At 39.8% G+C, this 17,227-nt stretch overlaps 1 protein-coding gene and 1 pseudogene across 4 annotated transcripts in view; both read right to left on the bottom strand.

Annotated features, from left to right (window-relative positions):
- Positions 1 to 17,227, bottom strand: part of GLI3 (GLI family zinc finger 3) — a 310,853-nt gene that overhangs the window by 201,645 nt on the left and 91,981 nt on the right. For 3 of the 4 annotated variants that reach the window (XM_016213240.2, XM_016213241.2, XM_087821074.1), the window contains exon 3: positions 11,917 to 12,159. The exons of the other annotated variant lie outside the window; for it this stretch is intronic. In XM_016213240.2, the coding sequence (XP_016068726.1) occupies positions 11,917 to 12,159 (243 nt within the window). The remainder of the gene's footprint in view (positions 1 to 11,916; positions 12,160 to 17,227) is intronic. 4 annotated transcript variants of the gene reach the window in all.
- On the bottom strand, positions 5,722 to 8,467 carry LOC148092234 (cytochrome c oxidase subunit 5A, mitochondrial pseudogene; annotated as a pseudogene).

The raw sequence follows: 17,227 nt of genomic DNA, 5'->3' as shown, positions 1-17,227 counted from the left end.
CCCATGTAGCAATGCCTGGAGCACAGTGACTGCAGAGGTGGCACCGGGCATACCAGTGTCCTCCATTCTGGGACCCACTAATGGATGTCTGGAGACCTGAGTGACAGTCAGCCTGCCCTCCAAGGGCCCTCCAAGCCCTTGCCATCACACTAAACACCAACACCTGATTCTGGTTCCAATAGAGTTCCCAAGCTCACCCCTAGTGAGCTTAAACCACTGCCCACATGGCCAGGCCCCTGAACAGATGTGGACTGCCATTTTGAAGAATCAGCAGTTCCGGGCAGTGGTTAAGAAGTTGAGCTCTGGAGACAAACTATGTGGGTTCAAACACTGGCTCAGCCATTTCTGAACCACATAAAAATGGACAACTTAGCCTTACTAGGCCTGTTTCCTCATCTGTCAATGGGGAAACTCAAGACGTCTCTCAAAATAATGTTGTGCAAGTTTAATGAATTCAAGAGCAAAGCCAGTGGCATAATTTGTGGCACAGAGAGAGGGCTCATTACTGCTGGCTATAATTTCTGAGAAGGGGACCATTTCCCACCTGGGCTACTACTATAACAGCCTAGTGAGTAACCGCCCTAAGACTACACTCTGCCCCTTCATAACAGTTCCCACACACCAGCTATAGTGATATCCCTCAAATAAAAATCAACTCATGGCACTCACTCCATTGGCTTCCCATTGGCCCACAAGGTACCCCCAACCCGATCTCACCCCCTCACCGGCCCATCAAACTAACTTTCTCTCTGCTCCTGGACATGGCCACAGAAAACCCAAAATTTCCACTCTGTAAGTGGAATGCTCTCCCTTGCATCTTCCCATGACAGGTTCCTTTTTGTCATTTGGGTCTTGACTTTAAAGACACCTCAGAGCAAGGTCTGCTCTGCCATGCCCTGCCCTGCCCTGCCCCGCCCATTCTAAAGTTTATCACTTCATCGGAGTCTCCCCAGCATACCACGTGTTTTAGTAGGCTCAGAACACCAGCTATGGAGTGTCGTGGACGTCTCTGCCCAGGTGTCTGATGTGTGTCCTCCACGAGAACAAGGACCTGACTGGTCTTGGCAAATACTGACGTCTCAGGGTGGGTAGCAGGGCAATGATATTCTATGGCATTCTTTACTTAAAGGGAAAAACAGGAATGGGGGAGAAAATTTGAAATCTTGCTGAATTTGAAAGCAGGTTTATTCCACAAAAGCACGCTGAAAAAGGGAGGTAGTATCTTGTTTCTTAGCACCCACCATGGGCACTTCTCTGCTCCTCTCTAAAATAGGAAACAGGTGCCTCCTTTTATTCCACTCACAAGTTATGAGCACAATCAGGATGCAGATTTGCATCACCCCCAGTGGGCAAGTAAACACCCAGCTTCCTAGAGGGAACTCCTCTGACCTGCACAAATATCAGCTGATTAGCTGTGCAGTCCCGCCTTGGAGAAAGCATATTTCCTCCTGGGGCTGGGGGGGCATCTCACCACCTCCCTTAAGACTCTTTCTGTCTAGGCCAGATTTCTGGGTTATCTCATCACTGGAAGTCTTTGCTCTTACTTTCCCCCAGGGTAATAGCTACTGGATTTCCCAGCTGAATTTCACTTTGTTATTTCTGGCCCCTGTCAGCAACCTCACCTTGGGCCCTTTGCACAATTTCTCTAGCTTGACTAATGTTAGGGCATTTGACAGTTTTCCAATAAAATAAAACTCAAGATTTTTTAAATTATAAATATTCTATTTTGGAGTTAAAATGTGTCTTGCCCAGCCAGGCATGACTCAGTGGTTGAGCATCGACCTAGGATCCAGGAGACTGTGGTTCGATTCCCGGTCAGGGCACAAGCCCGGGTTGTGGGCTCCATCAATGACTATCTCATCATTGATGTTTCTATCTTTCTCTCTCTCCCTCTCCCTTCCTCTCTCTGAAATCAATAAAGATATATATATTTTTAAAAATGTGTCTTGACCCAGAACACTTAATTCATTGGAAATTAAGCAACATTTATTTTCCAATGTTAGGGATTTGCATTTTAATATCAAGATATTGTGATTATCAGGGTTGTCTCACAGAAAAGCTCAGCAGTTGGAGAAACAGTAGAAATGGATTTTGTTGTCTTCAAGGGAAAATATGACAGGCTACACAGGGGAAGCAGCAGCACTTGAAGACCAACGAAGTGTGGAGGGGATGTGGGATAGGAATCACACACTGGCAAATATGAATAAGGAGATGAATTTAATTCTGCAACAAAGAAACTCTAGATCAGTGACAGGAAACATAGCTACCCAAAGATCAGTTTTAAACATTCAAAAGCCATGGAACAAGTCTCGGGGATCACCCTGGACTGCTGCAGAAGAGGACCAGCTCCCCCTGAAACATGCAGGCCTATACTCTTTGAAAAGTATCCAGTCTCCTACCATTCCCTTCCCTGAGCTCCACCCTCCAACCAAAAAGACCAGACCTCTCAGGTCCTCACAGGTGTCAGGTTTTCCTTTGGCCTCCAGGCCTCTGCAAACATTTTTCTCTACCTCTTTGCCAGGGAGTCACTTCCTCCAGGAAGCCTTATGGACTCATCAAATGAGTCAGGTATATAAGTTACCTGCTCCCAAAGGACCCTGTTTCTTCTGTCTCTTCTGACTGGTCCTTTGTGTGGACTTTTGCATTGGATTATCTACTTGTCTCAATGTCCCACCAGCCTGAAGTTCCATGGAAGCAGGGGCCTTGCTCTTTCTGTCCAACAGTGGTGAGCACTTAGGAAATAGTAAGCACATGCTCAACTAACAATGACTGACAGATGAACAGCTGAATGAATCTAGATTTTTTTCCTCATTTTGTTCTAAGAGGAAGAAACACATCAAAAACTGAGGTTAATAAAAAGCCTAGAACCCAGAAAAGGAGGGAAGACATCAGGAAGATGTCTTCATTGCAGGAGAGATCCAAAGGAGAGAGCCAAATGTAAAAGCTACCAAGAATGAGGAAGTTGAATACTTTTCAAAGAGTGTGACAAGAATCCAAACTCTATCAGAAACAGGAAGAACAGAGCAATAAAATGCTAGATCAGTTACCCTATATTAAGCCAAATTGTGAAAGGCGCAAAGAGAGAAAATGTAGCCCTTTCACTAAGAAGTGTAACAATACAGCACAAATTTATAAGTACAGATCAAGAAAGCTAAAGCAAGACAGGAGATGAAGCTTTCAAGACATCAAAGGTAACATTCTTTAATTATACAAGAAAAAGGATACAGGGATAATGCTGCCTCTGTTAGAAAATGGGATGGAAAGCTATTAGCAGTTGACTATGAAATAACAGGAGTTGCTGTATTTCTCATAGTTTACTCTACAAAGTAAGGAAGGAAGAAAGGAGAGGGAGGAAAAGAAAATATAAGCAACTAAAAGAAACTGTGACTTGCATTGAGTGGGTGCCAAATTAGAAAAGGGGAAGAATTACATAAAAAATTTAAACAATTGGATTCATGATCCCAAATCAATTTGTCGATGAAGTCTCCTATGAATATGCATACCTGGACACTAACAAGTTGAAAAGTTATTACTGAATTCATTAATCGCCTGAACATAAGACAAATCTTCTTCACTGAAGATAAGACAAATCTTCACTGAAATTTTGAAAAATGGAAAGAAATATCATGCTCACCTTAACTACAGGAAAAATACTACCTGTTCAATTTCACATGGGTGTCAAAACATATGAGAGGTGGCTCTCCTGTACTAACCCCAGAGTACTGCAAATGAGGGTCCTCATTCACGTCTCTGAGTAAAGTGCCAACTTATTCCAAAGTAACACAGTCCACCACATGTAAGAATCCTAGCAGTGTTAAATGTCTCTCTCTCTCTCTCTCTCTCTATATATATATATATATATGAAAATATTTTTGATGTTTTAAAATGTACAATTTATAAATGCATAAATGTGTCATCAATACTATAAATCCTACCTTCTTTTAAAAAGGAGTGAGTGACTAAGTTTGGATAATAGGCTGCATACAATGACTAAATTGTCAAATGGAGGCAGAAGCATCATCTCAATGCCAGGAGCCACCTCTGACTAGCAGGTTCTGCATAAACTTCATCTCTGGTGTAACTGAGGTCAAGCAACCTAACAGCTTGCCCTTCTCTCCCCTGAGGGTAGCATCAATGAGCCTACCTGGTCCTAGGAATTCTGGTGGATATATAAGTGCTCAGTACGGCCCCTGGACTACCACATTATTCTGTTAAAAACAAGACTCAACCAAATAAATTTGAAGATCTAATTAGCTTTATCAATCAATTCATGAATTGGGAAGCATCCCATCTAGAAACTAAAAGGGTGCTCCAAGGAGTTGTACAAAATGGAAGAATTTTAAAGGAAGAAAGGTGGGGAGGGGTGGGAGACTAGGGAGCTATTAGTGAAAGAAAACAAAGGATAATTTTGGGGCCATGATACCTTTTCTTTTGGGGAAGAAAAGGGCAAGGGTTTCTACCACATAGATTGTCTCTTCTTTCTATGGGGCACTGAGTGGGCAGATGACTTTACTGGTGCTTGACCAGAATATTCCACACTAGTTGATTAAGATTATGTTTCTAGGAGCGGTTGAAACTGCAATAAGATCAGGTATTAAATCTAAGCTTGGAATCATGGGCTTTTAGTATGAAAGATACCTTCTGGAATGTGGGTTTTTTCTTTTAACAATCTAAAGATCAACGTACATACACAACACAAGGACATAGCTATGATGTGTTTAAAGATGAGAATTACACATCTATTTGGTGTCAGGGTAGGAAAATATCCTTGTAAGATGGAACTTAAAGAAAACTTTCAAAAATATGGTCTTTAGATTGGACTTGAAAAATAAATAGGATTTGAAGGTAAGGAAGAAAGCAAAGAATTATTCTAGAAGGAACACCAGTATGAGCAGAGAAGCTGATCGGAGGGAGCATGACTTGCCAACAGGGAGAACTGTGTCAGGCAGCAGTGAAAGAAAAGGCTGGGCCAGTGTACCAAAAGGCCAACTAATTTTCTATAGAACATGGTCTCCCTTAGCCTTTTCTTTCTAGTCCTCTCCTAAAGTGGCCTTCAAGCTTCTCACTTGTCCTCTGTAGTAAATATATCCCCCAAATTCATTGATGAATCTCAGAGAGAAGGGAGGGGTGGGGAGAGATTAATCAAAGAACTTATAGGCATATATGCGGAACCCATGGACACATACAATAGTGTAGAGAAGGCCAGGGGCTGAGGGGATGCAGGGTGGAGGGGATCAATGGGGGGGGAAAAGGGGACATCTATAATACTTTCAACAATAAAGATAAATTTTGAAAAATAATTTAAAAATAATTTCTTTCAAATGCTACATTGCTTTTCTTACCCTTGGTTCCCAATTTCACTTGCTATCTCCCAAGATCAATATGAAAAATAACAGTAACACTAGGCACAAATGTAGTCAACATTCACTGGCAAGAGTAAATTGCAACCCTAAGAATTATCCCTAAATGTCTACCACTTTCTACAGTTACCTTGCAATATAGCTCTTTAAAAAAAAAAAAAAATCTATGGCCCAGCCAGCGTGGCTCAGCAGTTGAGCATCGACCTAAGATCCAGGAGATCAAGGTTCGATTCCCAGTCAGGGCATATGCCTGGATTGGGGCTTGATCCCCAGTGGGGGGGGGGGGGTGCAGGAGGCAGCCGACCAATGACTCTCTCATCAGTGATGTTTCTCTCTCTCTCTCCCTCTCCCTTCCTCTCTCTGAAATCAATAATAATTTTTAAAAAATCTATGGAAGTGGCTCACTGTTTCTAGTCGTTGAACATTACCTCAGAGTTGTTGAAAGAAAGCTTGGATTATGATATCAAATTTCTAAGAGAAAGACAAGAATAAGCAGGGAGCTATTCTTAAGCTCACAAATAACAGTTTTTCAAATGTTCAAAGACTTGTTTGCATTTTCCACTCCAGTTCCCCCTACAAATCAAGACTAACATCCAAGGAAGCAAGATACCTAGCAAAATCCCCATAGTATGACCCAACATCAGTCTTTCAGGTTAAACAATATACTGTTCAAGGAAAAAAAAGAGCCCAAAACACTCCTGATGGGCTCATCAACTGTTCTCCAAGAGTGTAAAGAAAGCCTGGGTAAGAATGGAGCTGTGTGCTCAGAGATGTGTCACTGCCTTTGCAGTTTACTCAACCATAAACTATTCATTTGTGCCTTGTAGGCATTTCTGCCTCTCTCAGTCTCCATATGACACTCTGATAGTAAGAGAAATGTGAGCAGGTGCATCTATTAAATATGTAAAATACACATCTTCTCCATTCACTTAGAAAGTATATTTCTAAGGAGTGTGGAAAGTCACCTAATATAAAGACAGATAGGTAGAAAAAAAATATCAGATGAATTTTTTAAAAACATGTAAGAATGCAAGTGGGCTCAGTACATCAGCTTTCCACAGAAAATAAATGCAAGCAATTAAAAATTCATTTTCTTTTTGTTAGGATACTTGCTCAGGTTTTGCTAATTAGCAACTAATAGTTCTGTCATCTGAGCTGGGAAACAAGGAAGAATACTAGTGGTATGTTTTCAATCACAGCATTGACATGGAAGAATGAATCATATTTTCCAGGAGGAATTACTGCTTGGGAGCAGTTGGGGGCAGGAAGAAAGCAGTCTTCACACAATTATAAAACTGTAAAAGAGACCTGAAATTTTAGAAAAAGGTGCATCTTTCTTTCCCCTTTAACAAAACCAGGAGGGAACCTATAGGACATGACTAATGAATCTAAGAAACTCCCCACAAAGACCTCTGCAGGGACAATTAGAAAACTCAACTCTTCACAGCAAGACTAAGACAGAAGACAATGAAACATATGTTTCCAGTAACAGGGAGGAGAATAAGACATATGTGTCACCCAGAGTACAGGAATGCTTTACTATTATGTCACCTGCCTTGCAAGTTTATAAAAGAATAAATTCATGGCAGTAAGTAAAAGCAGAGGATATGGTGATTTGAAATATCTAGCTACAGATAGAACAGGAAGAGAATAAAACTGCTGAGAAATCCCTGGGAAGGAGATGGGGGTCCTTATCCTGATTCCAATACAAGTAGGTCAGGTCCCACAAATCCAGCCCCCATCCCATGCTCTCCCCAATTATCAAGCGCTAGTGATCCTGTGGCAGTGAGCCTGTCAGCACCACACCATGTCTCAGCCATGCAGCCTGAACATCTACTTTCTGGCCTTGATATACAGCCCATCCACAGTTCCCTTCCTGAGAGAATAACCCCCCAATGCACCGTGAGGATTTTATTCCAAACATATGTTGCAAATGTTTGAAGTATCCACTATCCCTGGGTTTTCTTTTTTTTTTTAAGTCAAACTCACAAAACCTAAAATACTTTGATTCCTACCTAAGTGCAATTTGTGAAGATGCAACATTGCATACCCAAGTACAGTATAATAAAGTTTGGTGCAATAAAAATTTTACAGATGTCCTTCTGAGGGGGAAAAAAGATTTCCCTTTTTCCAGTCTTACAGGAAGCCTGCCCACACGTTAGAAATACAAAGTTAGTATATATAGAAGCACAAATTAGGCATCTTGGAAAGTTTGCATTTTCCAACCACAGAGAAATGAAGGAATTACTGTGAGTGGTCAGATATTCGGCTACACTGTATTAAAAGAGTATTTTCTCTCCCACAGCCTGGTGGAGCTGGCACAGGACTCAAAGGAAAAGGGAATGGCCTAAATAGGTGTTCCTGAACCTTGAGCTGCTGAAGATCTGCAATGAACTTGTGTAAGTGACAATGCAGCAGGACTATTACAAGGAAAAGAAACATGATCAAACTTTAATGTTTCACTTTAACTTAATTTATTTATTTTTTTTATTTAAGTTCAAACTCATTTCCTTTTTATTAAAGTTCAAGTTAACATTACACGGTTTGGTACTCAATAAAGGGAAACTTGTTCAAATAAGGTAATATGTTATTGTCAGTATTTCCAGGTGACTGTTTAACAGTAAATCCTTGGGAAGCCTATTGATGGGGGTTTATGCTTTGTCAAGGCCCAGTTCTTCTGGAATGGAGATTCCCAGTTCATTTAAAGTTGGTCTAAGTTCCTGGATGACATAAGGGTAGATTTCCTTATGAGGTCCTGCTTTGTCCTTAACAACCTCTAGGATGCAAACAGCACTAGCAAAGTCATTTAACCGTCTGCATGCCCGCAAAGCAGCATCAATGATTTTGGGTACTGGAACCAGATCATAGCCAACAAGTGTGTTCATACCTTTACGCAATTCCCAGGTATTAATATCTGGTTTGTTGAAGTATGTCACCAGCGAGCATCAAATTCCTCATCTGTCTCATGTGACCCATGGAAGTAGCATAGAACTGACTGGATAGCTGTGGCGGGGTCGGGGGTGGAGCAGGGTGCAGGAGGCCTGGAGGGCTGGCGTGGGTGACTGCAGTTGTTGCTAGGTGCATCGGTGGAGACCAGCGCCGAGCATGATGGTGATGGCAGCGTGCTAATTTAATTTAATTTGAATGAGTTTTGTCTTGCATAGTTTTCTTCTTCCATTATTATTATTATTGTTCAAAATATTACAGATGTCTACCCTCACCCAAGAATATGCTTTTACTGATTTTTAGAGACAGAGGAAGGGAAAGAGAGAGAGAGAGAGAGAGAGAGAGAGAAACATCTATCAGTTGCCTCCAGTACACAAACTGACCAGGGATCAAACCCACAATCTAGGTATGTGCCCTGACAGGGAATCTAAACAGCAACCTTTTGGTGTACAAGAGAACACACTAACCAACTGAACCTCCCAGCCAGGGCTTACATCTCGTTTTTAAAAGGCGGTACTTTTCTCATACACTAAAAAATTCTTAGAAGATATGATGTATCAACTTTAACATCACATCAGTTATTATCATTACCTGGATAATTCGATCCAGGTAAAATCTAATAAATTTTATTACAAAGTACCTAAAAGATACTTTTTATACTAGAAGATTAAATAAGCCAAAAAAGTAAAGTGACATCCTATCTCACTCTTTGAGACTTAGTTTAGGACATCTTTAAATTATTTAATATATAAAAAAAATATTGAACCTTTTGTTTTCCACATGTATTAAGTTTGTATTTGTTACATAAAATGCTTTCTGTCAAGAATTTAAAATGTTAAAACTTTTCAAACTCATTTAAAAGCTTTAAAATTTCTTTACTTAAAAAATAGGAAAAAAATATAATCAATCCACTATCATTCCATGAAAAATGGTTATGTTCAGAAAGCCACAGAGCACAGTTTCTGACCACACCAACCCTTTTCCTAAGGTTTATAAAACAATCATTTCATCTGTAATCGGTGTTTCTAGGAGAAATTGACCTCAGGCAGGCAAGTGAACAGGTCAGGAGGGAAAAGCCAGTCTACCCTTAACCAAACACAACTGCAGCATGAACAAAAATAACTTGGTTTGGAGAATGAATTCATCACATACAGATGAAGATGATGATGATGGAACATGAAAAAAAAGGGAGGAAATAGAAATATGAGGAGGAAGAAGAGGAGCCAGAGAAAAGCTATATAATACTTTTGAGGCACTTACCGTGAGCCCGTGATTTTATTAAATACTTTATTTGCACTGGCTCACTTATTTCTCAAGAGAACACCATGGGGCAGGCAGTCATGTATCACCCCCACTCAACAGTTAGGAAATGATTCTTAGAGGAGTTAGCACACTTGGCCAAGGTCACAGAGCCAGTGAGTGGCAAAGCTGGTACTTAAACTCAAATCCTCTGAGTGTTAAGCCAATCTGTGTAATCTCTAGGACTCCCGGTCCATATAATATATGTAATGATATCATTTATTTTTTACCAATTTAGGGAGTACATTGGAACAGTGGGTCAAAATAACATGTGCTTGTAAGTTATCATGTAATTTTAATAGTAATTTGAACAATACTGTGGGAAAAGCTTAAGAATAACTAACCTATTGGTGCTATGCCCTCTAAACAGAGTGACAATGAACTGTTCCAAGCCCCACTAAGAGCTCTCCAGTGTCCAATGCTAGTTAATATTCCACTGGAGGCCCAGGAGGTGGGTCGCACACACAGATCACCGAGAGAAGGAGAGAGAGAGTCTCTGGTATGCAGAGAGTCCCCAGACCCTCAAATGACAAGGAGAGGATTCAATGGGCAAACTGTTAGAACAAATAGATCAAGAGCAAGCTGCAAGTTGAATGGCACAGAGCAAGTTAACGGTCATCTGCCTACTTCCATCAGCCAAAAAAGAAGTTTTCTTAGCTGTCCTGGCCAATTAATACCTCACTAATTGGAGGGTATCTAGAATAGAAAATAAAACATAAATATGTATACAATGGGAAAAGTTTCATTCACATATAAGGATAAAAACAATGCAAGGAGCTTATGGCTAATAATCTCGACAAATTTTTTTTAGTTAAGTGCACTACCAGGGAAAATTAATATAGGTAGAAAGTATGTAGATTCCCTCACACTTTCTGCATGGATGATCTCTAACAGAGACCCATAAATAAATAAAAAACAATGTAGAAAACAGGAATGTGCTCAGAGAAAAACCCTACCAACACTATTTTAAACTCTCCTTTCTAAAATAAAATAAAAATTAAAATAATAAAATAAAATAAAATAAAATGACCCTTTAATGAGGGAAGGACAGGAACATGCACAACACACCTCCTCCTTATTTCTGCAGCTGTGGACATAAAAACTGCAGCAATAGGACTGATAAGCACTTTTTAAATTGAGAAGTTGTAAACTTTATAAGAATCCATAAAATCTTTTCTTCCACACTTCTGATTACTTTTTTTTTAATTATCTCTCCACTTAAAAAATAATGTATCTTCAATCTTTACCAACACTATTTTGGGGGAGCAGCTGCTGAGACTTCAGACTGTGGGAGGCCCTTTGATCTGTACCCTGATGAGGGACTGTCCCCCTGTGCTGCAAGCCAACTAATAAAGAGATGGAATTAGCTTTTATCCTGGACACTTTCTTGAGCAAGGAAACATGCACTAATCAGCTGTCCTCAATAATCAGTCATCTGGCTAATGACCTTTTGCCTTAAAACACTAAAACTTCTGAATGATGTGGAAAAGGGGAAACAAGAACCAGTCCCCCACTCTGGAGCTCAATAGATCATCTGGAATTGGAGCCGGGAAGGTTAAATGGCAAGTCTGTATCCTGGCAAGGTGATAAATCTGTAATCAAGAGCTAAAAGCTTTGGCACCTCAATACAAACTTCATTACTCCACAACCAAATTACATTTTTTTAACTAGAAACAGTCCAGAAATAAACTCAACACAGTATTTTTCTTTATATTCTGCCTTTAGAGAAAACCACTGTATATCTGTATTCAGAGTCCTAGTTGATTTCCTAAACTTTATTATTGCTGAAAAAGGGAACTGTCTATGTTTCTGGTAGACTTATTAGTGAAGAAAGTAGAACATGTACAAAAATCTTCTATGTTAAAGAATTTAGCACTGATTTGTTGAAAGTGGTTTGTTCCTCAACAATTAAGCAAAAATTCACTGAAAATGGGAATTGTTGCTGTTAAAGATTTTAGTTAATGCATCCACTTTAACAATTCCCCCATCAACCAATTCTCCTCTTACAGTGTGTAGTTGGGGAAAGGAAATCTGATTCCAGTTCCCAGGAAAGGTCCATGTGAGTGAGACACAGATGGACACCTCCATGAAAGCCACCCCACAGAAGCCTGAAATTACTTCGGGATATAAGGAAATGGCACTCCCTAAAAAGAATGGACAGGATGTGGGAGAAGTAAGAAGAAAAGTAGACAGTTAATTAAACATTTGTATAAATTAATGTAAGTCAAATAATTCATAAAGTGCATTTGCATGCACATACACAGAGCCTCCATGGCTCTGGAACACATGCTGTAAGGCAGGACCCACTTACGGTAGTGCGGTTCCATGTAACCATTCCTGGGGTCCATGGCGAACACGGCCCCACGGTACGGGACAGAGGGCTCCGCCAGGTGGGGCAGAGACCCATGAATCTCCTTCTTGATCAGCGAACCCCTCTCATCACTAGATGTTGCAGGCTCCTCACTGATCTTGCCAAGCCCCTGGACACTCTGTGGCTGCATGGTGACTGCGTTTCTTCTCTCTCTGTGATAGGTCTGTCCAGGACTTTCATCCTCTAAAGAAAGAAGGAACATAAAAGCTCTGTGACTATTTTAAGGAGCAATTCAAAAATAGTCATCACTTAGGTCTTCCTCCAAAAAAGAAGCCACTTTCTCATTCTGGCAACTTTGAAAGCTACACCATGATCAGATGTTCTTCAGACAAAATTGCTTATGAATGAGGGTCCAAAATACAAATGGAAGGATGGAGGTTATCCTGAAATTAAATTGAGATGTAGGGAGAGTCAGCAAATTATCATCATAAACTCACAGCTAAATCTGCTAGTGCAGATCATGGAAAGCTCCAGAGCCCCTTGCATGACACTTCAGACCATAGGACAGAGCTGATAACTAGAAGGAAAAAGGCTCTTCCTCAGGGACTTGCCAATGCCCCTGCAAGTCCCACTGAGCTGGACATTTTGCCAGCCTAGGGCTGTAAGTGTACAGCTTCCCCTCATCTGTCTGAGGAAGCTGGGCCTCTGGGATAACAGGGGTTTGGTCACCCACTGAGGTTCTGGGTGATCCGGGAGTCGAAGAGCCTCTGTTCCTCAGAGGATGATCTGTTAGAAAGTGATCCAGACATTTTTGTGTTTTAGTTTTTTAAGTCAGATTTGTAACCCAATGAGAGATTTAACAGAGCCAGAAATGGCACAGAAAATCCACTGGTTACGAAGGATAAAGGTGCCAATCATGGAAAGCTCCAGAGCCCCTTGCATGACACTTCAGACCGTGGAGCAGAGCTAATAACTAGAAGGAAAAAGGTATGAAGGTGAAAGTTCAAGGGTGAGATGGCATCCATTATGCTGATATATGTACATACTCTGGTGGGGTCCAGACATTGCTTTAAACATGTAAGAAAGAGCCATATATATATATATATATATATATATATATATATATATATATATATATATATGTATATCCCGGCTCTCTAATACTTCTGTTTTCCTTTGATCTGTAAGAACTTTCCATCTATCCAGTATGGTTCTCTGTAAATGTGACTGGATGACCTTTCTATAATAGTAGATCAAAGAAACAATGCATTAAATTAAACCAGACTGGAGATCTCACCCCACAACAAGTGAACCAATTCATCTGTTAGAATCATACACATACTCTAAAAAACTACATACGCCAAACAAGCTCTGCATTTAACCAACAGACTGTCCTCTGACAGGTAAGTGCTGATGGAAACAAAACTGTTCAGGCACTGCTTAGGTATCTAACCTGAAAACTGCTGATCTTAAAAAAAAGAAGAAAGAAGAAGAAAGAGGAAGAGGAGGAAGAAAAAAACTACAATGGAGTATAAATAATAATATTTTTGTAAATTTACATGGACAGATTTTGAACACATCCCAATATACAAACTTATCTTCAAAGTATTCCATAAAGCAGATATGTCTAGGTGAGAGCACCTGAAAACCAGAAATAGTAAGCTTTAGCAGTCTGGTAGTTGTTTAAACAAAGTCAGAAGGAAGTATAACTATAAACAAAGATAAGCACGACAATACAAACTAAAGAAATGACTACTGTTTTGTACTCTTTCTGCCTATGTCTAGGACTTTAAGAAATAGGCAATGCATTTTTTTTCAGCATAGCAAATGACTTGCAAAACAGTATAATCATGAGGTACCTTTTAGTTGTTGGTGAATTTGCTGACTACTACGGGGTAACTGTGAAATATTATTTTGTGCAGATCCTCACCCTAAACCTTGTAATTATGGGATAAATTATGAGTTTAATCTATCAAATAACTACTAAAAAACTTGGTGTAATACCACATTTTCACACAATGGCCTTTACAGAAGCAATTCAAACTATGCTGTTGTTAATTTAAAAACAAACTACCAAAAAAAAAAAAAAATCCTACATTTTTATTTTCATTCTGATTAATACTTTTAGGCACTAGTCTACCCTTGTAATTTATTAGCAGTAAAGTTGCAAGCTATAGAATAAGGGCTTACAGTTATGTAAAAGCAAAAGGGTGTCAAAAACACTAAAACTCTTAGTCAGTTTTATAAAAATTTCTGTAACTTACAAATGGCCAGTCATATTTTCCACTAATTTATGCCTGTATAAAATCTTTATTTTAACTTACAACCTGAACTTGCAGCACTGAAGTGCAAATGCTATAGAATGGACGCTCATTTGGAAAGCTACGGAACCCTTACCAAGAGGGGCTATAATTCGTAATTAGCATTCTCTGGGAAAGATGAAGAACCAACCTCTACTAATCTCTTCCAGGTTTAAAACAGGATTCCCTTCACTTAGTCTTCCTGGAAGAAATTAACTCTTCTTCTCTTAAAACTGTATAGCTAAATTGAGGGAGTTTCTCTTAGAAGCCATGCCTTTATAATGAGTATTTTAATCCAACTTCATGAATAATTAAAAAATTGGCATGGTCTGTTTAGAGTCCTCCCACCTGCCCCCAGCCTCCAGGGAGATGGAAGTTGGGGAGAGTGAAAATAAGGGTGTTGTTTTAGCTAAATGATTCTTTTTCCACAAGTACTGAACTTTATAAAAATAAATTTTCTTAATGAGAGTTAAGCCAACATGTGTGAATATTAAAGTTATAAAAAGAAAAAAGCAAAGTTCAAATATTTAACACAGAAAAAAATAACTAATTCCTTTAGTAAAGTAAAAAAAATGCAGGCAAGAATTTTTTTAATGTGGAAACTTTCATCATACTTTTAAAATAGTTAAGGCTACCACAATTTTACCTACCCTCCCTCTCCAAAACATTCCAGCAGACAAATATTTCATGAAGTTTACTTCATGCACTGAGTTGCTTCTGATGGGCATTCAGATAAAATCTTGACAGTACATATGCTCCAGAATACAAACAGCTATGGAGCTTAAAAGCACACTCTCCACAGTGAAAGGGAAACCTTCCAAGCAATATTCCTGCCTACTCTTATAAATTTAGCAACCACTTCAGCAAGCCAAAAGACGAAGCTGTCTAATCTTGTTCAGTTGAACCAAGTTGTTCAATAAAGTATGAGAGTCAGTGCAGACAGCTAGTCCAGGCCAAATTATTGACAGAAACATACTGTCCACCATGGCAACAAGCAGAAGTCGGCTGCAAAAATGTAAGCAAATGGCCCACTGCTACAGGATCATCTGCCAATGGACTTTAACAGCCAAATACAAGGCGGCTATTCGGCTTCTCGGTTAAAACTGCTGCATGCTCAGGAGTCATACCAAAATATGCAGTTCACTAAAAAGTTTCAGGAAAAAATTATTTCAAATACTGTCATCATAATCCCAACCCTGTACCTCCTTCTTTCTGTATACCCATGCTTAAGTGGAAGTTACCGAATTCCTGCCCCAAATGAAGAGCTACCCAAACATCACATTTTAGAAATTGCCCCAGATTTTCCAAATTCATCCAAAGGCAATTGACATCAAGCCAGACACTCAATGCCATAAACTGAGAACTCAAAAGTTGCTTCATTGAAAACACTGCTTAGACTATTTACAACAAAGATTAAAAGAAAGTAATCCTATTGCATGAAGTAGAACTGGAACACACACTCTTCCCATGCATTTCCTCACAAATTCCTGACAATTTCTCACTGCAACCCAGGAAACAAGTGTCTATTTGCCTAAAAGTATCAAAGGATCCTTCCAATATGAAAATAAAACCCTGCTCTGCATCACTAACTAGGGACACCTCCTGTCACCCTAACAAAATTAGCTGACTAGGAAGGAGCTCACTGTACAGGTGTTTACCATTTTTTAAAATTAACATGGATTTTAAGCCGTGCCCTTAAATCCCATTTTAACACCATTACTCCTTTCTTTCCCCAAGATGTAGAAGACAGAGTGTAAGAAAAGAGACAATACTTACAACCTAGTCCCCAGGCTCTGGCTAGCTACTTTCTGCAAACTTCTCTTGGTGGGCGTTCTCTTAACTGTACAGACCCTCTAGAAACATTTGGTGTCTCCCTGCCTCCCCTCTTCTTTGCCTCTCCCAGGCAGTGCTTCTCCCATTAGAGGAATTAAAAGTGGTTGGAGCCATTCTAAATTTAACAAGCTCATTAGTATTCTTTCTGAGTGCTTCTGAGTGAACTCTCTCTATTCAAGCCATTCACTCCAGGAGAAGGGTCAGGCGGCTAATCATTAAATCAAACTAATGTCACCCTATCACAATCAGCGCAAGAGAAGGAGGGTTTATTATTTCAGTTTATGCTAAATAAACGGTTTTACAAATGGTCCCCAAGCAAGGTCAACAACAGCTTCAATTACAAGACAAACTTAACAAGAGTTGCAATAAACCAAGTACTCTGTATTGACTTAAGAACAGGCTCAACTCCATATATCGCCACTAGCCGGGTATTACAGGAATGCATATTGTAAAAGAAAGGAAGGGGGGAGCTTTTTTCTTTGCCAGAATTTGTGACTGCACAGAGACTCCTCATTCACCTCTCTCCAACCAGCTAACCGCTCAGCTCAATTCACCCCACACAAAGGCTGGAGCCCAGACCTCAATGGACCAAGTGAAACATGTTCAAAACTAGGCTCTCTATTGTGACTGAATTTCTTAACATCTTTTCAAAAAGCAGAGAATGCCTTGAGGCTAAAGGAAGAAACAGGCTAATGGTGAATTGGGAATTCTGAGCAAATTTCAGAGCCCTTTCCTCCTAGCTTTTGAGGTTGAAAGCAAGCTCTTTCCTTTCAAGTTTCAAAGTCCTTTTTCCTCCCGCAGTGTCACAGAAGGATTTGAAAAGAAGGTAATTGTGCTCGCAGTCTCCCTGATCAGAGCTTACGTCCTATTTCTGGTATTTCGGAATACTTCTTGCAATAATAGTGCATATAGCTCAATCCCTTAACCGGCCTGCACTCTGCAATTGCTCATTAAATGAACAATTGTGGGTATAAAATGCCTTTCATGTTCAAGGTCTGGATATAAGATAAGCATTCTAGGACTCTAAATTTGGTTTACTAAGGAAACTCTCCATCATTAAATTACAAAACTGAAGTCAGAATATGAGGCTTTCCCAGAAAAGTGGCACTCAGATTTCGGTGAGCCAAAATGAAGGTAGAATGGGGGTGAGGAGAAGGCAACAAAATGTTAAGAGGGGT

The sequence above is a fragment of the Miniopterus natalensis genome, chromosome 10, assembly GCF_054644295.1.
Source record: "Miniopterus natalensis isolate mMinNat1 chromosome 10, mMinNat1.hap1, whole genome shotgun sequence".
Lineage (NCBI taxonomy): Eukaryota > Metazoa > Chordata > Mammalia > Chiroptera > Miniopteridae > Miniopterus > Miniopterus natalensis.
The sequence above is the reverse complement of the archived record's forward strand: the minus strand, read 5'-3'. Positions and strand labels throughout refer to the sequence as shown.